Consider the following 24,972-nt stretch of genomic DNA (forward strand, 5'->3'; position numbering starts at 1 on the left):
AGATGCCGCCCCCGGTCCTTCCATATGAAAAATAGGACTGATACTTTCCAACCTCCCATAAATGATTTTCTAGCTTACAAGTTTATGCCATAAAATTTCGTTCATTAATTTCAATAGATATATACTTCTACATCCTTCAAAGAAGGCAGTGCAGGCGCACAACTGCAAAATAAATCATAACTACACTCTCAAATTCTTATTTTACACATAAAGTGTGGTCACACAAACAGAAGGGCTTGCATAAACGTGTCAGTTTCCCAGGGAAATGTTTGTAGCTTGGTGGGACGTTCCATTTTCTTATACATGTCACCTGAGAAAAACAACCTCTGAGTGACATAAGATCATCCTGCCTCGTAGAGTAACCAAGGATATCTGACTTTGCTCAGGAGAAGATATTTCACTGCAGAGTTGTGGGACTGAGGTGTGGTAAAAGATCCATAGCATCACTACTGCGGACAGTATGAGATTTTCTGCACTGAGAAATATAGTATTCTGTACTTCAAGACATCTCTTAACTAAATGCTTTAGTTGTTTTACCATATGTTAGTAAAATTTATCATTTAGTGCAAGACAATTGTATGTGATGAAAATCTATCTCCACTTGCCTTCCTATACTATTTGGTAGTGCTGTTTAGAAGAAGGAACCTGAAGCAGTAAGAACTTTACTCACTTGGATGGTGATGTGTCTCTCAATTTGTTTTGAAGACAATACACTTCTTCAGGACGCATATCTGCAACCTGCTCTTTTTTGAGGTCTGTCTCATTAGCTGCAAGTATTTCCTTACAGTTTTGAGCTGGCCACAAGGTCTGTATTTTTGAAGACTGTGAATTCCTATTTTCTGTGCAAATCTCGTAGTCCATCATCAGCTGATGTAAACCAGAAAATGGTTTGATTTCTTGCACAGCCATATCTTGTACAAAACGTCCTTCCGCAGGCAAAGCTGCATCACTTAGAACTGCATTGGAAATACCACTCAATAAAAGCTGGTCAGAGGTCTGCAAATGAAATACGAACATTTTGTACTTTTCAAGTTCAGACTGCATTTTCTTAATTCTTTGTTTCAGTTCTTCTGTATCATCTACGACTTCACAGTCATCAAGTGCATCTGTGCTTGTTACACTCAATTTGAGAGAACGAAGACACTTGGAACCCGAATGTGCTGTGGCTGAGTCAATGTCCTCATGTTCCATTGAATAAAGCTCTTCATTTATTTCTTTTAATGAATGCTGGATATTCACATCGCTAATGTCATGATGATTTTCCATTTCTGAAAAACAGGAGGCTTGCATGTGAATATTAATATTTATTTATCTAACATTCTGTTCTTAACAGCACTAGAACGAATTCATTTACTTCTGTAATGACTGAATAAAAATGCAGAATAATTACGAACTGCACCACTCTTGTTTTGGCCCTTTCACCTCTTTCTGTGATTTGCCCATTAATTCAACTTGAACATCAAATCCTGCAAACTCCTTATCAGCCGTCAAATAACCGATATTCAAAATAAATCCCCTTTCTTTTCCCCAAAGATTGAAAATTACTTTTGCTATGTTCGCTTCTGAATCAGAGACACACTGATGAAGCCCAGTTCTTTCCAGCCAAAGGGATGATAACTTCAGACATAAGGCAATGAGGTTTAAAAGCTGACTGTGTGACCTTACACGTGTCTTCCTAAAACTTCTCATTATATATTCTTTTTCTTCTCACTTCAAAATCTATATGAAACCGACTGGAAAAGCTGGCGGAATTTTAAGAAGACTATCAACAAAATAGTAATATTTGTCTTTAATAACTTCTTTCTTAAAACATGTTCTAAACAAAATTCATTAAAGCGTTCACTGCTAAAGGTTTTACCAGCACTTATTTGGCATGCGCAGCACATCTCTTGGTTGACTTTGCCACTCTAAGTAATGAAATCAACGCAGACTCAGAGCAATAAAAGCCATATATATTGCTACATATGCTCTCTGTTAATAGTTCTGTGTGTGTTGAGGGCTGTAAGTATCAAAGAAAATGGTATTTTCTGGTTACCAATAAATTAAAGTCTCCTCTTCTATTAGTTCAGCAAAAGACCTTAGCTACTTAGAAACTCCCTTCTGGGAGTCATTCATTGATCTTGAGTGAGCCTGAAGAGTTTCAAATCCCCTTTCATTCCATACAGAATGAATGTGAATGCCCAAACTCTGACTCAGAGCAGCATGTTTGAGGGGATGGCTGTATGTGAAGTCTTGAGTCAAGCACAAGGACAAGATAATGAGAACAAAATAACCTAAAAACAGAGGGGATTAAAAAAGGAAGATAGATTACTGGAATATCAACGTATTTGAAATTAAGGGTGGATGATATTCTCTGCAGCACACAGATTGCTGAACATCATTTACATCATTCCAGAGGCAAAAAAATCACAGGACAGAAATGCTCCTCAGAAAGCATTCATGTATGAATTCAAGATCACACGGTGAATAAGAGATGTGACATTTAGTTCATAGGCTTCTCTTCCTCCTCTTCTACCTGAAAGGCACAATCCTTTGACTTTGTAGTTTATTTCTGCCAAAGGAGATGCAGAAAGGTTGTGGACTGAGGTACCAGATGAACTCACTCTGTAACCCTGATCTGGGGATTGTTTCTCATTAGAAGATGGGCTGTAGCTTTTAATGAAACACTGTCCATTAAGAACTAAGATACCTTACGTATGTATGGGTGCCCATTCACACAGAGAACGATTCTGCAGACTGATGGGCTTTGAGGACTCTTATGAATTATAATAATGATGTGATCACAATTGGCCATACCCTGTGTTTTGTGAACAACAGGTTAACTACATTATTCAAGCCCCCCCCCCCCAATAAATGACTGATACACAGTAATATGCCTATTTACATTTTCATTAAATAACTCCATTAGGTTTCAACCTAGTTGAATGCCTTCAAATAATTCAGATAAGCAAAATCGTATCATTCAACTGCTTCATTCCAATAGTTCTTAACTAGATGCAGAAGCATAAACATGTAAAAAGATATATATTTAATACAGAATAGTGTTCAGAAGCAAGGACATCAGCAGCAGATATCAGGGTTAGGCACACAATTCATTGTTTTTACTGACATCCAGTTCATAAATTCCCGTGACCCTTCTGAAAACATAACCCTTAAAAGACTAACTTGGATTGTTAAGAGAAATTCAACCATACCAGCAAAGTAAGCAAGATTTAGAACTCACAAATAATGACAAAGGAGACAGTTACCTGCAGCAAATTATAATATTGCAAAACTTAGCAGAAACTAGAGTGTCATTTTTTTCCCTTATCCCATATAAACGCTCTACCTTGACAGTTCTGCTGATTTCTGTACATCACGCATCCCTTCTTGCTCCCTGTACCACATTCGACATCCTGTGGTTCAACCTGGGCCCCACTGCTGTCTGCTTTGCTGAACGAGTCACCTGGAGAGCAGCAGAGTGGGGAACAGAAGGCAGTAAGTGAATGGGAAAAAAAAACCCACAGCCACAAATCTAAACCTGGTTATTTCACAGTTCAGAACTGGAAAATCACAAAATGAACAACTCCCAATACAAACATTATTGGTGGCATGCAACAGGTGTCACATTTTTTAAAGTACTGGATGGAACTACAAGAATAACTAATGAACAATGTCCAAAGCATCCTAACAGTGAATAAAGACAAAGATTTGCAAGTCCCATTTGTAATATAACTGCTAATCAATTTTTAGTGTATTTTCAAATGTTTCGTGTTAAACCCTGAGGAAAGGCTAAGGAGTTTGCTGCTCCTCTGCAACCTACCCTTGCATCCAGACTCAGAATTACTGTCTGTAGTACAACCATTATCCACTATAGGATAAAGAAATCAGAATGGAAAGGAAATCTCAGGACTGCAGTGTTCATTTCAGGACCAGCCCAAAAGCATTTTCCCTCTCAGAATTCTCCACAGAATTTGCACCTATCAAAATTAAATGCTACAGTCTTATCAACTTCGACATTAACAATTAAGTCGTGCCATATCTGTCCCATCCCACAATGTTATCCTTAACAACAAAGCCTCTGCATCTTCTGCTTTTCTCAGTGGTTCACTTGGAACTTGATTTAATCTTACATTTATACTTTCTCTGTCCCCCACCTGTCCTTTACATCTCTACCCATTTTCTATTCTTACTGCTAAATGCATTTTTCCTTTACCACTCCAAATCTTTATATAGTACCCATTGTTCTCTAGCTTACAAATTTGTCATACTTTGCTGATGCAGACACTTTGTCAACAAGTGAGTTTAAATTAACCCAGCCACGCTGGAAACTGACAAGGCTGACTTGACTGATCAGTGGAATATTGGAAAAACATATTTATGCAGCATAAACAAATGAAGTATTTTTATACTCTTCTGCCTTTGCTACAGTTTTCATTAGACTTGGAAGCCCATGCAGGAAATTTCTCATTGACCTGAACACTGACATATGAATGTGCACATGTGAGCACCGTGCAAAACTGTCATTAATTATGCACTTCATGCCATGCATGCAATGTACTTTCTATTCCATACAAAGCTGTTTTACATTATACAGCAAAAATTCAACGGAACGAAAACAAACAGTGATTCTCAAGACCTACATACCATATAACTCATCATTCAGTAAGATCTTAAGTTTAAGCAGCATTTGATGTGTGTAAAGTAACCTGTTTTCACTTTCTACAAGGAAAGGATCCAAGCAGCACTGCAATGCCTGCACTTTAAATGCAATTGCTTATTTACCTCTCACTAATGTGCTCTCCTGTTCAGGCTCCTCTTGCAGGTCTTCAGCTCCAGACTCGTGCAATAGCAACTCTCCATTTCCTTGTGGCTGAAGTTGCTTGGTTTGAATCTCACATGCCTTCAGACCTTTGTAAGGTGCTCCGGTGTGATGCCAGAGTTCTGAATCCAACCTGTGCACAGAGGAGCTCGCAGGCCAGTTTCCTACTGGTCTGGATGATCGTAGCAGAACAGGCAGCCGGGACTTCCTCAGCAGGTGAGCAGCATCAGTCTGAAAAAGGCATTGAATAAAATGGCAGCTTTCAGCTGGTAGGTAACAGTCAAGTAAAGGAAGTATAAACAAGTATTCCAGGGAAGAGAAAGCTTTTCCAGCAGTATCAGCTGTCACATGAAATTGTTTTGAAAATAAGACTGCAATACCCTCACGACACACAAAACAAATATTCAGTGAGAACAAAAAGGCCCTGAGCGAGTGCTGCCAATGCATCCGCAGCCACTCCATGAATGGCTTCCAGTCTATGAAGCAAGACAGCAAATTCACCACCACCTAAACAAAGGATTTTGGTCAGTAGGTCATTAACCTCGAATTTTTGTGTGCCCTAGGAATATAGTTTATTACTCAGACTCTCAAACTGACTTCTCTGACTGTTGCTACCCCACTTGTATCACATGTGACTGCCAAGTAAATGTCTCCCTCAAGTCCTTTTTATATATATTTTGGAGCTCCTATCTAGTTTTTCCTAAATTATTGAACCAGGTTTCCTTTTCTTCCTCCATCTCCTTCATCCCAGCCCTTTCTTACCTTTGAGCAAATGAAAAGAGCTTTGCATCAGCTGCAGTTCATCAACAGTTTCATCACCCACACGCTCTATGCATTGCTCCTGCAGGACTCCCATCACCTACTGCAACTGATATTCCATCACTGGTGCTCGGAGGAGAAACTCAGTTTCTCAGTGGAGATCACAGCATGTCAGCTGCTGACCTTGCAAAGACTCCACATAAAATAAATGCATCCTTGGTGAAGCCACAGAGCATAAGATAGCACTATCTCCAGAAGGATAAAAACATGCTACATGTTGATGGAAGTTATAGAGTTATGCGTGATAATAGTAATAAAAATCAATAATGGCAAGTTCAAACAGATTTAGTTTGTTTGGTTGTTTTCTTTTTTGCTGTTCATTTGCTAAACCAGCATCATCAGGCCCTGTAATTTCTTTTACCACCCAGTGTATTCTGAAATACCTCTCCACATTCATTTCTTAGCAATTATACAATTTAAAATAATAAAAAGCAAGTTCCATTTTCCTAATGACATCCTCAATTCATTTTGTACATACGTGAATACAAATATCATTTGGAAGCTGAAAAATAAAGCCTGTTGAGATGAACTTCTCTAGTTTTACTGAAATGCTCTTAACAGTGTCAAATTATTTCCACCTGTCTCAGGGCTGTTGTATATACTCACACACTGCACAGGTTAAGTTCAGTTCAGCAGGCTGTATGAAATAAAAGCCACTCAGAAACACCAATGTACCGGATTAGACCAAATAAGAACTTTAACTCGTATTGAGGTTGCAGCTCATCTGGCAAATGATGAATCAAAATGGTACATTAAAATTTAATGAAGACAAGAACTTGAAAGAAAGAGGTTTCAGTGATCAGAGCTGCAGAAAGAACTCTTGGCATTCCTCACGGAAGGCAGGTAGATCTCCATTCACCTCCAGTCCTTTGTTCCTGAGTGGTGACACCAGCAAACCAAAGACACCATGTGTGCTTTTTACAGTCATCACAAGCAGATCTGCATTAATAGGCCAGCTGGGATCTCCAAAGCCTTCCCCTACCATACACCTTAACTATTTGTTTCCAGCTGCACTCATCCCTTCAAATGTTCCTAAAACCAACTGCTCCATGTAGCCCCAAAAGAGACACACCAGTTCCTTTCTGCCTCCAAAGGATCTCGTCAGAGCAGCCAGGGCAGCCAGAAGATGGAGGCACAACATCTTCTCTACCCAACAGCTATAAGATTTACTGGTACCTAGTCCCAGTGAGGATTGAAATTCCATTATTTAATGTTCTAAGACACACTGAAGTGCATGATGAAAAGCTTCCAACATTAAGAACAATTATCTTACACGTATTTCGTGTACATCTCTTCTGCTAATTTTAAAAATTACACAAAAGCAAAATCTAATATTAGAAATGAAACGTACTTCTTTCTTCTCTACATCTATTCCCCAGGCACTAAAAAGAGAATCTTAAACAAACTTACTTCATTTGTTCTCCTCGAAAAAAAGCCTCTTTCATGCTGCTCGCTCTTCTTACACGCGTTTTCCTGCTGAAGTTCCCCTTCTGCATTTAATCTTGAATATTTTGTTCTTCCTTCCGAGGCTCCTTTATTGCTTTCAAATTTAAATCTCATGACATTACCCTCTAAAGTCATTGTTTGTGTAGCTGCATCTTTCAGTTCCGCTTTCAGCAACTCAATATCCTTATTAATCTGTGGCACCGCATCTGCATGAAGCTTCTCTTTCCCATCAAAAGTTGATTTTAATTCTGCTTGCTGCTTTAAGAATTTATTGGCCTGCTTGAAACGTTTGAGTTCAGCTCTTAGTTGAATAATCATCTGCCTAAGATCTTTTTCATTCTTCTCCTCTATGTCTTCACTTGAACACTCTTGCTCAGTTGTGTTCAGATGATCTAACAGTTCATTTACAGTTTTCATTTGTTCTTGTCTGCTATACTCAGGAAGGAGGAAAGGAAAGGCATGAATTTTGAGTTTTATTTAAGCAAACAGGAACACCTTCTAAGAAACACTTTTGCAGTGTCTTGACATACTCGAAATTCCCAGGGGACTCTATTTTACGCACTAATGAATTACTCACTAATGAACAGAGGTTTTGAAACATTTCCACAGCGTGAATTGTAACACAAATTATCTCATCAACACTTCCCTTCTATTCATGACCATACATGCTCTACCATCCCCATCCTCATCCATGAACTGTTAGTAAACCTCTAGTAACTAAATCAATTGTTTACATAGCAGCAATAGAAGAAACAGGGATGCATTTTCAGAAGAGTTTACTTTATGATTTAAATACTTGAAAAATAAACCTCCCACCGAGACACAGGAGGCTCTAAAGGTTGATTTTTTTTCTGAAATGGGTCTCTTTGTGTATTTCTAATGCAAAAGGAAGATGGAAATGGAGAAAGCAGCCAATAGCTTGCAGAAATAGCTTGCTACAGACCACCATACTGCCTCACAGACAGCCAGTGCCCATTGACAACAGTTCTGAAAACATTTTAAATGAAACTGAAGCCAAATAAGAGGCACTTAAGGCATAAGTAAATCTTCAAATCCTACAGACGATATCATGTGTGCAATAAAGAACAGTTTGTGCCACTAAACATATAAACTAGAATTTTAAACAACTGTATTTATATAGTTAGCATTTGAAGTGCTACAGACTAACTAGGCTCTTTATGTCTCTGTCTGGCATATAATGTCATTAGTGAGAATTAAGTTACCCAAAGTACAGGCTCATCACCAGCCAGTCTGGTCATTTATATCTGAATACAGAAAAAATTATACACTAGAGAGCTAAAGATGACTGTGTTGGAATCACTCATTAGCAGACTTTTAAGTAAGGTTAACAAATAAAACAATGTTATCTGTTCATCCTCTACAAGTAATAACCCCCTCATTTATCACTGACTGGTGCTTTGACAGCTAAGATCACTGGAGCTGTTGGAGAGTTTTGAACAGCAATGTAAAAACACAGAACTGTTTGAGTAAAGTCAGCTGCAGTGCATGCTGAACATAGAACAGGGTTTGACTTGTGTAACTCCACAGGATATTCTGCTACCAGCACTGCTGAGCTCTCAGTATATGGAAGGTCATTCCCATTACTCTCTGGAAAGCACAACACTGATGGGCAAGGGAAGAAAAAGTCATTCAATACTGTATATAGTCATAACAAGGTGGAAAGAACAAAGAAAGAAAAATGAGAGTGATCTCTAGCAAAGCTGTAATTGAGCTTTCAACCAGAAGATTAAGTGGTTTAAGCGTAAGATGGGAGGGAAAAAACCTAATGAGGGTGTGTGTTTTTCTATACAACTTGTTTGGTATTGTCCAGTTCTTAAAGAAATGAGCATTTCAGCTGGGAACTGATTGTACTGTAGTATAACACACACACACGCACACAGATAGAAACACAGTGGTCACGAAGGGTACCAGTAATGTCCAATCAAAATTAACTCTCTAGTCATTGTAACTCCATTTCCACTATCCATAATTTCTCACTCATATCCCTTCTATAGCAATATGGATTCACCCCCTTCAACACCCCACCATTTACTTCCCTGTGATTTCAGCTATTTTAATATCATTAAAAACAAAACAAAAATTAAAATAAAATAGAAAGCAGTTGCACATATCACCATCTGAGCCCTTTAGCACTTCTAGTCCCCACTCTGAAAACATTCCTCTCCACAGTAGAGCTCCATGTATCAATAACTTTGGGAAGGCTTTTTTTCCTCTTGTAATGGTTTTTTCATAAGGATTTCTACTGATACTATGTTTCCTAATTACTTAATTGCATGATAGACTAAAATGGCTCTGAAGGCGCCTTGCCAATCTCTCAGGTAAATTAGACAGTGCCATTATCTAAATTCACTTTAGCAAAATTACTTTATTCTCTTCTCAAATAGAAATACTGTCAAAAAAGGTGCATCTCTCTCATACTTACGTAGATTCAAGTATAGATGTTCTATTTTCTCTCAAAAGAAATGTGAGCAAGTTCATCTCTTCTGTTTCATGTTCACTCATCCCTATTCTGCCAAAGTGTTTGCCAGTTGTATCATGTTCAAACTGAAGCTTATTTGGATTCCTGTAACGTCTACCTTTGCAGAAACTCTCTGAATAGCCTGATGGAGTTATCTGTTAAAAAATTGCAAATATTTTCTTATTAGATAGGTATGCAATGTTCTATTAAATTAAGGGCTGTAATCTTTCTGTAATCGGGTTTTCTAATTCCTGATGCCCTTTATCTACATTAAGAAGCATCCACAGACATTTCACTGACCATTTATTAATTGAAAAACAAATGAACACCTATTTCACATGATTAATTCATACAGATCAGTTGTTTAGTAATAAGTAGACTTCCCTGATGGCATTTAGCTTTGAATAGGTGTGAAATTTCTGGAATGCTGCCTGCACATTACTGCTAATTTTTCAGATTTAGTTTTAGTTCTCCTTTGTATCATTTGACCTTACAGTACCAAGTTCTGTCCTGGGACCTCCCTACTCTCATAGCAAGGACAGGATCTAATTTAAACTATTTACAAACAGCCAACTTCTTGCAAGTTACACTGGAGACTTTGTTTCAATGTGGGTCCTCACCAGTAACTCAGTATTCCTTTAAGTCAAAGGGAGTCTATTGTATCAACTACATGAGTGTATGCACCTGAACCATTTCATGCAGTTTTATGGGTAGGCATCACCAGTTAGACACTAAAATGTTTAAGAGGCAGGAGAATCTTTACAATACAACGTTTACCTGTTTAACCATCTCAGAAGGACAATCCATGGATTCATGAAGGCATATCTAGAGAAATTACAAACAACAGAATGTCACTATTCTTCATCTCAACCCCTCAGTATGTGTCACTGAGTCATATTTTAGCGTGTCACCATTTTCAAACTACTAGAAACATTCAGCTAATTACACTTTATGATCTCCCAAGGTTCCTTTTAACTTTAATTAATTCAAGATACTGTGATTCTTTGGAATGACCAGAGGACAGCAGATTCCAGAAGCCTGTCTCAAGTACACAAACGTCTCTAGCAAGTTACCATGACATCAAGTATTCCAACCCAAAAGGACCTCAAATATTTTTCATCAATGATGGCAGCAGACAAACCTCACATAACTTGAACTACAGGGTTTTTAAGGAGAAACACAGTGCATCCAGTGCAGAGTCCTACCTGACTTTCCCTCTCATAAAACTGACTGTTCTGCATCTTGCTGTCATTGTCACCATCTTCAGTCTGCTTCACCCGCTCTTCTGTTATTTCAAGAAACTACACAAAGTATGGAATGATGTGAAAATGAGGCACAAAAAAATACTGTGATATGAAATATGCATAAATAAGTCAGTGACATGTCTTAAAAGAAAACAAAAAAAGCCTGTAATACAAAGTAACAAACACTGAATTAGATTTCTTCAACAAGATCAAAGAATATTAAGATAAAAACCAGGAATTATTCATATTACAGTGAAACCTTGCTTTATATGTTTCTTCATTTTTATTTAACCCTCTCCCCTCAGATATTACAATAACAAATGAACATCATTTAGCCTCTCCCAACAACAGACCCCTATCCTAAATCATGTTCTCACTGTGCCTATTTCATTTTCCCCACTGCCTGAATTCACTTCTACTTGCTGCACAATCAGGGCTTTCCTCCAGCACCCAAAAAGCAGACACTTCACAAAGAAAGCAGTATTTTGGCAGTATTATAGGAACACATTAGAACAGAGGTTCCCAAACTGGGGCAGACCTGAGCCAGAGAACAGCTCCACCCCTACCCAGCTAGGAAGGAAGAGCAGCAGAAGAGATGCACAGCACAGAGCCTCTGAATCACTGCAGACAGCACCCAAACAGCTCCATTTAAAGAACACCAAACTAGAATTGCAACCAGACTGGACATTTATATCATTTTGTTTATAGCAATTTTTTTCAATCCAATAGAAAAAAAGATGGTTATTTAAGATCTTTGCTGCTAGAACCTCATTAAAAATAAGGAACATGAGCGATGGTGAATACCAACGATGCTGTGCCTAGGATGTCTAAACCTCAGGCAGGATACAGCACTGGCACAGCAGATTCAGACTTGCATTTGATTCCATTTTTTACCCTTAAAGCACTATGCCAATAACACAGCACTGCTGTGTATAACAGCCACGTGGAGCTAAAGAAAAATTAAGACAAGAGGAAGCAGAATCCTGAGCACAGTCATAGAAAAAGCAGTAAATTGAGATTACAGGTACAGAGACTCAGATGACACATTGAAAGGAAAGAAACTGGAGCCTAGTGGTTGTGGATGTGATATTTATAGTTCTGATGGATACAGAGTGTGAAGCTGAAACTTGGGACATGAAAAGCAAAACCTGCTTCCCCAGTATCACACGCTGTAGTAAAGCCTTGGCTCTCAGCACGTCCATCCAACTGCAGACAAACAGGACTCTGCAGGGAGTGTTATTTTTGCTTCCTACGAACACTGGGAATTGAACCCACGTGTGGGTCTGTTGTCTTTATTTTTAATTGTGCACATAAATGTATATGGAAAATGAGAAAAGCTTTTTCTTAATCTTCCGATCTCTAGCAGTATAATCAGCTCTAATGGCTTTAAGTAACTGGATGGTGCAGTCTATTAATATATTTGCCTTTTACTATTAGAAATCTATATTCAAAATTAACTTCTGAGTCACGCTTCAATTATCTTGGTATTTTCACTTAAAACTTGGTTTTCCAGGACAACACAAAGTAAAGGCAATCTGAAAACCAGAGTAAGAGAAACAGAACTGCGATAGACAGCAAGAACATGCATTTTAAAAGATGGCTTTTCATTGCAATCATAGGAAATCAAGAAGTCCACTCATATTCGCTGTCATAAAACAATGCTAAATTCCAACCTGGGTAATTCTATGATTCTATGTAGAGTTTGAAGACCTTAATTTTAATACACAGATGTGTAGATTCAACTCATTAGCACATGTAACTTATCCACGTAATGCAACTATCTCTACAGACTCAATATTTTCTAGCATATGAGTTTCCCAGGCCAGTACTGGGTAATAAGTTGTGCTGCTCAGAACGGAACTCTTATGTCAGACCAACAGGTTACAGCACATCATAACAAGGAATCGCTGCAGTTTAAGCCTGGTCCTACATCTGAAATGCTGAAAGGAAACTTTCTGTGCTCCAAAGAGCATAATCTAATGTTCAACAAAATATTAGAAGCAAATAAGTGGCTTAAGGCCAGAAAGAAAAAAAAAAGCCTGCTAAAAATAAGCAGCCTGTTTAAAGTATTTCCCTGGGGACTGAAAACCTTGCGAATGTTTTTCCTAAATGAACCACTGATATGCTTGGTTTGTAAAGATCCCTGGAGCCCTGAAGGCTGAAATCACTGAGGCTGCTTCTCTCAGAGAAAGCAGATGTTCAGAGGACAGTATACAAACAACCTTTTTCTGTTCTCCTCACTCCCTTCCAAACACAAGGCCAAGAAATGGAGCAATGGGGGCTGCCAGGCCCATGGGAGATGCCCTGCAGAGACCCCAGGATGCACATTTATCTGATCTGTGCTCTGGCTTTCCAAAGGAAAAGAGAGATGGGTTCATTTTAAGAACCTGAGAAGGGTACATGCTTCTGTTCTTGTCCCAATTCCTCTTATAGCCCGTGTGTTAGCATCATCTCAGCACTACCTGCCAACAAATCCTAGCCCGGAATACACACAAGAAACAGAACGTGGTCTCTCTGACAACGGTTATTAATATGCAAAATACACTGTTGTCACAATCCCTAGCCTGGAAACCAGATAGCCCTTTCTTGCCAAGGCTGATGAAATAGTACCTGTTGAACTAAAAGCATTTAATCACAGCTCCTCTAACTTTTGAGCTCTACAGCACTGTCATCATACTGACACGCCATCAAATTTGACCAAATTTTATATTCCCATGTCTGCTAGAAGAATTCTGAGGCCTTCTATTTTACAGGCTTCACTCTTTGCCATTCAGCATCTAATTTCATGTGGCAAGCTCCTTAAGTAAGTAGCCTTGTATGTTCCACCCTTGCTGAGACAAATGCAAGATCACAATATCCTGTCATGATAACAACCCGGACTCCTTCGGTACAAGCCATGGCATCAGCGGGGGTGCAGCACCCTCTGCAGGATGGCACGGCAAATTACCAGGCAGACTCACTGGAACGTATTGCCCACAATCTTTTTCAGTGCAGAACCATTACTGAGGCTATCATGACAGGACAATGCTTTCTTTATAAAGCAACATTAACTCTTTCTTCCTCTTCTAAACGAGAAAAACAACAGATGGCAGACCCAATAAATGTTTTAATATACATGCTGTTTCTTTAAAATCTACTCAACACATCACTGAACACTTGCTGAATTGAGACTGTGAGATCTCGTGTTAACCTCTTAAATTTATTTCCAGCATTAATTTATTATAAGGAATTAACAATCTAAACTCCCCAGGTTCTATGGTCATTCTGCACTTACATTCTGCTTTAACTCTGAAAACCTACCTCACTCTGGTTTAATATCTTCCCTGCTTCCTTCCCTTGAGAATCTGTTGTGAAGAATCCAAGCTGTTTCGTCTTAAGCTCTTGATTAATTAACAGCAGGTCCTTAACCATCAAGAGAAGATCAGTAACCTAAACAACGAAAGGATGAATGCACAAAACTGGTAGCATCCCTGCTAGCATGCAAGCAAATTATGATATATAAATCAATCTCTATGTAAATCTTAACTGTAAAGTTGGAATGCCTGGGCTTCTGTAACTGCTCATAAGGCAATCTCCCTATGTAAGGAAAACGTGATAATGTATTTGTAAGTTGGTGTTCAAGAAATCTTAACTTGGAACACTCTAGTTTCTAGGCAGATTACTAAGATGGAGCACATCGGTGACACAGACTTGTGTAGTTCTATCAAGAAGGCAGCATTTGAAAAGGGTGAAATGTATTTATTAGAGCAATTAGTCTATTTGCGAAAAGCAGATCAGTATTCAGCCACAGAATTTATTTTTCAGGCAAGAAATGGTTTATCACCTTCTTTTGCTAATGCTGTTCCTGAATCTGCCAAAGGGAATATGTTCAGAGATAAAAGTAGTGTTCCTCAGAATGGGACTGATAGACAATCTGGGGCTTTTTTACTTACACCTGCTCAGTGTAAGGCATGCTTCTTTCCTTCCCATTACCCACCCCCACATTTTGAATGCTTGCCTAGAATTCAGCTGCCCATGAGAAATGGAAAACCTCACTTATGTTCAATCTCAAACAATTGCATTCAGCACAGTTCCTTATCATAAATTGGTGCGCAGCTCAGAGATCAACGCACAGGATGATGAGTTAGAACAGTTTTCTGAGCTCCAATACTAATCTATTGCTTGACAACTGTCTGCAAATTTAATTTCTTTGAATTTCAGTTCTACTTATGTAGAACGAAGATAATATTAACCTACCTCAGGGTTCCTTTTTATCATTCCATATTTGTCAAAAAAAATGGTAAAGCCTAGGATGGAGTGTGCTATACAGAATAAATTACAGGCACCACTACCATATTCATGATTAATAAAGGCAGGTGAGATGTGCATTGTAGGATACTTAATACAAAAACTTTTCTTTCCACTTGGCATACTTAATGATCACTAAAATAGGGCATTGAGTCTGAAACTTGAATCCAGCTGTCTGACTATTTGAGAAGCTTTGCAGCAGTCCACCTACCTCGCAGCTCACTCTGAAGCTCGTGTTGTGTAACAAGGAGAAACTGCTCATAAAAGGTGGATCACAAACCACATAGATAAGAACATCCTTTCAGAACTACCAAGTCACATCTAAATAAAATGCTTCTTCAGATGAGAGACGCACAAACTACAAATGAATCAGAATTAAGCCATTAAAAGCAGTAAATATTAAACCAGATCAATACCTTTTTCTTAAGTTCTTCAAGAGACAGATGGTCTATCTGCAGGTTTAAATTATCTTGCTCTCCTAAGCAAATACTCATATAAGATGTTTGATCTCCACAGAAAGATAGCGTTTCATCTGTCAAAATAACCAACAACGGGAATTATTTCAGAAACTCATTTGTTTGCAGGAAAAGAAAGCACAAAATGCAAAGAGAGGACTTTTCAAATAAGAGCCTACCAGGAAGTCTGGGGGAGGCCTGTTAAAATTGTTTCATTGCCCCCAAAATAATCTTTACATTCAACTGAATCAATTTTGTCCTTACGCTTCTTCATGCCTCTGACAACAAGACGTGCTGTATTTTCTCTGGCTATCAGCATGAGTTGTGGATGCAATTCCGCATTATAATCTGCATATTTAGCATTACGTTTAGAACCACTTTTTTAGGAAGGATAAGTAAGGCATGAGCAGTTATTCTAACTATATTTGTAAGAGTTTGAAGTCTTGAGGCAAAGAGCCAGCTTAGACAAGGTCACAGAACTCATTCTGCGTTGGGGCCAAAAGAATTGAAAATGAATGGAATTGAAAATACATTTCCTCTACAACTGCATGACTGGTTTTGTTATGTTTCAATAAACACCTGTTCATTTACAGCATAGATGACAATTAATTCTTTAATATTATCTCATTAGATAGCGAGAAAGTGTATCTAAATTATGACAAAGAGGAGACATCCAAATTCTATTCCCAAGTCTGACACTGATCCTATGCAAGCTGCAAGGACTCAATGATTCACAAATGGTCTTCTTCCCTAACAGTTCACCTCTTGTCACTTAGCAAACTGGGGAAGAGAATGATACCAAAGTGGAAACTCAAAGATGAAATGCTAAGTGAACAGGCTTTGCTGCTTTTTTAATGTATCTCCTAAGAACAAAACAAATCTATCTGCACATGCAGTGAACTTTAATGACATCCATCATTTTTTATATTTAAGCATATATGAAAACCATCATCACAGAAGTAAAAACAAACTATATTTAAAAGCTCTAACATTTCTGGATAAACTACAAAACAATAAAACTACTGCCTACTTTTTCCTTCTGTGGAAGTGCTTCTTGCCTTAGGAGGAGTCTACCAATTCCCTGAGACAGAAGCTGTTTATCAAAATATCATCCAATAATGAAGTTCCAGGGACAGAAAGTGATCCCATGGCCACAGATTTATTCAAAGCCAGGAATCTGATTTCTGCAGAAAACAGTAAATTCTATGAGTACAAAATTGTTGGCAGCTTGAAACGATCACTGCAGTAGAATTGCCATAGAATTACTAACATTTGCTGCGGGGAAAGAGAAGAGCTGTCCCTTTATACAACACCCTGATTGCTCAAAGATATTCTGTTACAAATCCCCTAAATAATTTTCAGTACAGAAGGCTGAAGCCTTTTTACACCTTTATCTAATTTCAAATGGATCCTCTCCATCACAGCAAACTGAGTATAATAAAAGCAGTTTTCTTTTGTGCAAGAAGACCAAGAAAAGGGACGGGCTGCACATGTATACAGACCTTGTCTGTGTTTAGCATTATTAATCTGATCTTCTAAGACCTTCTGTAGATTCCGAGTGGCTAGAATGTCATCTTCTAGTTGCTTCCGTAACACAAAGATCTTGTTTAGCTCTGTCTGCAAGCTATTTAAACTAAGGAAAAAAGGAGAAAGACGGAAATAAAACAAAAACCTTTAAGATTTTGATTCAAAGCCCTCAGATAGGCAAGACAGCATCTTTTACACACCCAGGCGTCCACAAGGACCCCATTTCACAGCAGCCAGCACTGGTATTTAATCTCACACCTACATCATTTTGATGCATAAGAGTTAACTAATCCCTATGCAGAAAGGAGGGATCCAACCTTTAAGTCCACATCTTCTTCTTGCTGTTTTGAACTGTTGCTACTTTGAAATCAGCTTAAACAGAACAGATACAGTGTATTGGGCAAACCTGAGAGTGTTTGTTTGTTTGTAGGAAAACCAAAACAACCAATTTCATTGTATCCCATTATATGGTGACCATGGAAACTCTGTTTCCCTGTAGTAAGACTGTACTACACAATCTAATGCTTCCCTAAGAAAGTAATCATAAAAAAGAAGTTGTGTTTCATTGAAAAATATAATGTGAATTCTTCCATCAGCCTACAAAAATCAGCCTTTCAAGTTTAAATCGTGGCAATTATCTCAACTGGGTATAAATTTCAAATCTTAAAAATGACAATTTGTCAATATGAATTAATTCCTTAAGCAGCTTTTTTTTCCCAGCGCAGTCACCGAAGTGCTTACTTTAGCATCAGTCACTGCCCCCTACTTCTCTCCATGTCAGCACATCCAGCTGTCCCTCGCTAGATCAACCCCATTACCCTTCAACAGCGCTGACAAGACAGCTACAATCAGTCTATAAAAGGACTTCAGTACACTAAAAACTGAATTGTAACAGCATGAAATAATTAACATTTAATAAAAAAATAAGGTGCTACCGGACTCATCGTATTATTTATTTTGACGTTAAATTCACTCCAAACCACAGTATTTTAAGATAAATTATGCTGGTGTAGAATTTCCAACCCGCAATATTGAAATGCCTAACAATCCAGGAATCTTTCAAAACAAAACTCAAATCTGCCTTACAGGAGGCTACACAGGAGCAAACAGAGCATCATACTTGCATGAGGATAACAGCATCTTGCAGAAACACATTAATTAAAAGGCAGCATATATGAAAAGACTCTCAGTCTGTCTTCTGACAAGTGTGCTGTTGTCAGTGTTTCTTGCACATGAACCCCCTCCTTTAACTAACACTCCCTGGCTCGGGAATATCTTTGAAGAGAAAGCTCTCTTAAATGCTCAGCAAAAATTAAGAAGAAAAGCAAACCAAGACATTACTAGAAGCTAAGTAAGCACATTCTCTCCTCCTCTTGAGCTAAAGGTTTTATCAGAATAAGCATCGATTCTCTGCTTGGAGAGACAAGGAATGTCATGGTACTGACATCAGGTATCTTATTTTGAAAAGTCCCCATTCAAGTTGCACAGTCAGCTACCATTATAATTTTCCCCCATCTGAAAGATATTCTAAGAAAATATAGCAGTAGATCTGTTTCTTTGTTGTTGCCATCGCTATGCAGTGTTGACACAATCACCTTATCCACAGACTGTGAGCACTTTGTGTGAAATACTGAACCAAATGTGCTTCTTACTTCATCTGGTGATTGCCACAAAAGCCATTGATCTTTTCCTGGAGATAAGAAATAATCTCCATAGTCTGCCTTCCATCACTATTTCTAATGAGAAAGATTCTATTCTCTAAAACAGCTTCTGAGTTGTGGCCAAGCATAGGATGGCATTACTATTAATGTGCCTAATTCAGATTCTAGATCTCATCTACTTTAGTGCTACTCACTTGCTGGTTTCCAAACTACAATTCCTATGCACTGACTGCAAAATGCAAACATATATTCCCAAAAAGTTGGCAGGTATGAGCCACTACGTTCAGGCAGGAAGAGCAAGAAACCATCTCCTAAACATCCCCAATACCTAATTAAGAGATTTGTAATTACAACAGCAAAAGTACATTTTAATAAAACAATATTTCTTTTACCCAAAGGCTAAGAATATTCCTTGTTTCATCATAACATCTCTTCCTCAACTGCCAAGCAATAGCAGAATACAAAGTAGGTTAGAGATTTCTGTGCTCTTTGATATTAAAAGGTTGAAAAGCACTACCTCCCGCCGTTTAGAATGCTTTTGAATGCTTGATGTTAAAAGAATGTTATGAAATTTTCACTTACTCTATTTTGTTTAAACATCTCCAAAACCTCACCTGCTTAATTCTCATCAAAATTTTCACTGTGCCACTTTTAAAGCAAGCATTATGTTATTATTATTTGAGAAGGAGTAGACTACGCTAAATCACCCAGCACAGCACAGTTGACTGTGATTTGATTTTTCCCCTATATTTCAACACAGGACAAGAATCTCCTCTGAAAACCTACCTGCTTTCTTTGTACTCAAATGGAAATCTAATCCAAAGAGAAATATTTTCAGAAATATCCAGGGCACTGAAACAACATTTCCTTCTTTACGAAAATATTTCCCTTTTAAGAAGACTACAACAGCAAGTTTATCTCCTGTTAACAATCAGCCTGTACAAAGTAGTGACTACCCAGATGAGCTGCACCTTTATTCACAACTTCTAACTTCCTTTGAGTTTAGATTGACCATCAAAACAGAAAAAGTACTTACCTGTCTGATTCCTTAAAGGTCTGCACCAGCGTCGAATAAATATTCTGTTCCTTTTTTAAAGCAAGGATCAGCTTTTCATATTCAGATTCTTTTTTATCCTAAATTAAACAAAGAACGGAGTTATCTTTGAATGCAATTTTAATGTCAGCATGTCTACAACTTTGTGCGGGCATGCAAAGAAGAAAAGGTGAAAAGAGCAACTCAGAAGTCACTGAACAGGACTGCCCCCCTCAGAAATGTAATATGAATCTGGAAACGATTTATGACACTTCAATCTGCTGTTATTATAGGGGGTGAATAGTGGTTTGCTATTTACCTATCATAAATGAGTTACATGTCTAAACAGCAGTTCAACCCAGTAACAACCCAGCAAGTTGTTGCCATAGGGAAGGGAAAGTCAAGTAGAAGTCTAAAGACCAAGCGCCCATTTTAAAACATTGTCCTAGCAGTCCTCTCCATTTTCTGGATTAAAATTGGCTTTCTATGGGGCTGAGTTTTGTGCAAATTCTGTTCCATTTCTGAATAGAAAAAGGTCTGAATTGAGCCAACAAATACAGCATGAACAGGCCAGCCACTTGCTTGTGGAGTCTGAACACTCAAGCTGGGTCACTTCAAGCTGCTTTCTTTACATGTACAAAGAAGATTGTTTGCCTGCAGCCTTGCTCACAGAAGGTATGTTATTACTAGAATAAATCCAGACTCCTGTGCTGCTTTCTCAGTAAGCATCCACTGTAAGTTCCGAAGACTTTTTTCAATCCAACAACCACTCAGCCACTTTTCCAGCAGGAAGCAAAAAAAAATGCAGCTATTTAAAGGAGTATTTGCTTGCACTTATTACATAAAAATACCTAAGATGTCAGGCTGCTCGGAAGAGAAAATAACTGGGATATCTAAAGGAAATGTAGATGTATTAATGTCAGGCACAGTATCTTCTGTCTCTGTTTGAGAAGAAAAGGCCACGTTGCTTCTCTTACTTTTCCTTCTGCCTGAAAATTGAAAGCACAAACAAAAAAAGTGCCACAGCCAGAGGGGAATGTGCATGGCTCCAGCATGACAAGATAACTCCAGAGGACAGGAATGAAAGGTAATTCTATTTTCTCCGCATTACAACCTCAAGACTGGAAACTAAACTCTCAAGAGATACTAAATCATTAGTGAACACATCATTAACAAGGAAGAAATCTACACCCAGGAGTTTCAAGCAGCTGTTATGACTTCAATTGCAGTTCCTAAGTCAGGAATTGCAACAAAAATTCAGCTACAGTAGAATCTCGTTAATTCACGCTAACGATGCAGAGGCTGTTAATTTGAAAAATTCATATTCTGCAAAGTAAACAGCACAAAAGCAAGGACAACTGTTGTTTACTTTTAATTATTTATGCTCGTACTCCACTGTGTGCTAGCAAACATGTTAAATAATATTTTGCAAATGTAATCAAGTTTTGATCAAATTATTTCCATTGAGTAATCTGCATAACAGATCTCACTGCTGAAAGAGCAGCTCGTGCCACTTAACCCTGCAGGCTCTTTGAAGAAGTGACCTTGTCTTTGTGTTCACCGCGCTCCACTAGCACCATCCCTAATGGTGCCCCAACACACGTTTCAAGGTTCTTGTGCTGTTTGCACTTTAAATGCTATTTTATAGGTAAACGGCAAAATATTGAGCTTAATGTCAAGCTTACTGTCAAGGTGAGCAGAGAAGCAGCACACAGCAATGACTTCTGCTGGCTGAGTGCTGAGAAACACAAAGGCAAATGGGCTGAGATGGGTGAGCCAGAGTCCATCAATAAAAAATGCCTCTTAAAAAGTGTCAATAAATCTCACAGCCTGAGTTAAGGACTCTTAGCAATGTGCAGGAATTCCAGCCTTATAAGAATAGGCATTAAGCATAAAGCACTCTGACTGCTATTCAGTTTGGAAAAGGGTTTGTCACTGATCAATGACACAAAAGGAACAGGAAGAGATAAGTCTTTTGACTTAATTTAGTTGGTTAACAGTCTGTTAAAAGTTCTTGTGAACCCTTCCATATGGCTGATACAAGCCTTGCAATTATTACTGTGAAAATACTACAGAACTGTCTCCTAATTAGAAGCTCTCCCTGAGTAATGTCACTCTGAAGAGTTTAGGACACGCAGATTAGATAGCGGCTGTTACCAATTGTTCATGGGCTGTGACTGCTGCATAGCAAAGCAGTGCTACACAGAACCTTGCCTCTTTTCTTACCCTGCTTTCCAAACTCCTGAGCTAATTCAGCCCCACATTTGCACCAAATCTGAGTAACCTCATGAAAACCTCCCAATGTTTTTTTTCTTTCCTCCATTACTGGAGACTGGGGCTGTTCCTTAACTCCAAATGTCACAGATTATAGGCAAATTATTACAAACTCTAAATTCAATTAGCTAGGTAAAGGTTAGCAAAATCATGAAGAAGCTTTCTTGATTATTCAGATTCTTCCATGAATAATAAGGATGAGAAGATACAGCACGAACATTTTTTTTTGGGTACATTATTACTGTCACTTCTAAATAAAGCGTAGGAGTGAATTATTCCAATCAACTCCCCAAAGGTACACAAAACATACGGCAGCTCTGTAACTTACACAGACCATAATGCTGTGGGAGTTAATGAAACATTAAACCTCTTGACACATGGTGTGAGGGAAAATGTGTTAGAAGAGATAGCTGCAAGACATCCAGGACCATATTGCAGTGGAAGATTTATATTCCCATGAAAGCAGGCAATCTAATACATTAAAGTCTATATTTAAATCTGAAACGCTATTGCTAAGCAGCAGCGGTGGAAAACATCACTTATTTTCATTAAAAGGTTTTTCCAATTGTAAGCCATGAAAGTAAAAGGTCTGTACCTCTGCAATAAGTAACCTACTGGCAACGTCACAGGAATATTTGGTGGCCTCATTGGGATCACTTCAAAACCTGTGAAGGTCAGAGGATGAATGACAGGGATGAGGCCACAACCTACAGCCCAGCACTGACCCAGCCAGTCAGCCATTAGCACCAGGATTTGATCATTTCTTATAACCTTACAGAGAACACGACGTATGGTCTACTGTAAATGAAACGATCACTAATAAGATCAAAGTCGTTACAGGCCAGTGAGTCATAGACCCAAAGATGGAAATTACTGTAGCTAAAGACTGCTGCTGACTTTTAGAAGATGTCATCTCAACCACAGAAAATGTCAAAAAGCTGATGGCTCTGAGGAACTCATGGCCCCTCCTGATGATGTATATGGCGAGACTACTGGACTATAAACAGATCTGCAAATATCACTTCATCGGGCTAATTCTGCTAAGATGAAACTGCTGCTAATATGGAAATGGTGCAGTTCACAGATCCCATCCACTCCCACCAGCAGGCTTTGTTTAGTGTAACAGTGAAAAGCATCACGGCTGCTGTGTGAACACAAAGATAGTGACAAAAATCAACTCAGCAACAACACTGCATTGGTTTCACCAGTTAAGATACAACCACAGAGCTGCACCATTTGTGGTTCTCAGGGCACCCAAAAACTGCAGCACTGGCTACATCAGTGACTTCATGCTTTGACTACAACTTCACCAACTGCAGGAAATCAGACATCACAACTGCACAAACTCTTCTTCAGTTCCCTGGCTGCACAGCATTAACTCCCCAAGTACTGCAGTAATTATAACTAAAGTCAAATAATGTGCTGATTGTACAGGAACTCAAAAGCACTGCATTGTTTGCAGAAACATCAGGTTTCAGCTGCTCTCATTCCCTACTCCACCCTCGAGCGGCACATAAGCTCCCCTTCTCAGGAACAGACTTTATGGAGAGATATCACACAAATCCAAGGATCCTTTTGGACACTCAGAGAAACCAATTTAGAATTAAAACTCACATCACTGTGGCTCCCTGTTGCTGCATGCAAGGCTATATGTGTAACACAACAGAACCCAGAAACATACATACAAGGATTGAGCAAGATCCACTGTTCTCAATGTTCCTGCTTTTCTCAGTATTGAAATGAACTGAAAAGGTCTAAAAATATGTTAGAAATGTATTAACCTAACAAATTGTCCAACAAAAAGCTTTGTAAGTAAAGGAGTATTGTTAGCGAGAGAGCAGCGTTAAGCACAAAATCATCTACAGTTTTCAACACTGTACGAGTCCATTGCACTTCTAAATTCCATGCTGTAAAAAATACTTAATTCCAAGACTTCATTGATACCAGAGTCAGCAGTTGCATGACTAACCTCATCAGCAGTGCTCTCGCACACTCCCTCCCTCCCTTGCTCTCTCTAGCCCATAACAGTGGCTCAAGAATCCAAACTTTAATTGGAAACTGTCATTTATCTTCCCTGGCCTGGCCAAGGCACCCAGCAGAGCTTTGGATGTTGGTTGCTTTAAAATTTATCATTACATTAAAATAAAGTAAAAAGGTATGATGAAAGAGAGAAAGTTCTGCATCTCTCAATTCCGTTTCTTCAACTTTAGAGATCAGTGAGGCCAGAAGAGCTCAGTTTCTGTTCTCTCTGGTGGGGAGGAACCCACTGTGCATTTGCTGAGAGTTGGTGCAGCACTGCAAAGTCATCAAAGAGTCTAAAGCAGCCAATGAGAGCAGAGCTCCAGATAATCTGTGTGCAAAAACTTATGATTAATATGCCAAAGGGGCTCTTAGAGGTGATATCTTACACAGAGGTTGAGCAGAGAGGACAAAGGGTTGTGATTACATATTGTTCACAATCACTAAGTGAACCAGCAATACAGAATAGGTTGTGATTAGCAGGTGGGTACTGGATCATTACCATGCATGGCTTCACTCGCCACTGTTCTCTTTCCTGGTTACACATCTGTATCTGAAGTGGGGTGTCCAGAAGAAATTTACTGTTGGATTTGTATTAATTCCATATGATTTTCCATGACTACAAGGTCCCTTCATTACAGAAAGTACATGCAAGCACTGCAGTTTGTTTTACAGAAGTAAAACTTCTACATAGATTTTCACAGACCTCATTTGCCCTGTACGTATATTCTTTCCTACTTTGTTATACTCTTTGTTGGTACCCTGACCAGCCATGATGCAGCTCATCATCTCTGTGCTTGCCAAATAACTCACATCTCAGACTGTGCTTGCACCTACCTTATTTAACAGTCTGGTCCCTAACATATTAAACATTCCATCACTAGTATATTCAGAACATGACAGTACACACAGTACCCATGCTTCCTT

At 38.6% G+C, this 24,972-nt stretch overlaps 1 protein-coding gene across 5 annotated transcripts in view; it reads right to left on the reverse strand.

The window, feature by feature from the left end:
• The window catches only part of CDK5RAP2 (CDK5 regulatory subunit associated protein 2), a 66,420-nt gene that overhangs the window by 20,734 nt on the left and 20,714 nt on the right, over positions 1-24,972 (reverse strand). For 4 of the 5 annotated variants that reach the window (XM_015879253.2, XM_032448013.1, XM_032448015.1 and 1 more), the window contains 11 exons: positions 19,756-19,853; positions 17,034-17,164; positions 15,493-15,608; positions 14,090-14,218; positions 10,751-10,846; positions 10,323-10,370; positions 9,510-9,700; positions 7,031-7,496; positions 4,765-5,032; positions 3,329-3,445; positions 671-1,268 (listed from right to left, as the gene is read on the reverse strand). In XM_015879253.2, coding sequence (XP_015734739.2) covers positions 671-1,268; positions 3,329-3,445; positions 4,765-5,032; positions 7,031-7,496; positions 9,510-9,700; positions 10,323-10,370; positions 10,751-10,846; positions 14,090-14,218; positions 15,493-15,608; positions 17,034-17,164; positions 19,756-19,853 — 2,258 coding nt within the window. The remainder of the gene's footprint in view (positions 1-670; positions 1,269-3,328; positions 3,446-4,764; positions 5,033-7,030; positions 7,497-9,509; positions 9,701-10,322; positions 10,371-10,750; positions 10,847-14,089; positions 14,219-15,492; positions 15,609-17,033; positions 17,165-19,755; positions 19,854-24,972) is intronic. The other variant, XM_032448014.1, reaches the window with a different exon arrangement.

Source organism: Coturnix japonica, chromosome 17 (assembly GCF_001577835.2).
Source record: "Coturnix japonica isolate 7356 chromosome 17, Coturnix japonica 2.1, whole genome shotgun sequence".
Taxonomy (NCBI): domain Eukaryota; kingdom Metazoa; phylum Chordata; class Aves; order Galliformes; family Phasianidae; genus Coturnix; species Coturnix japonica.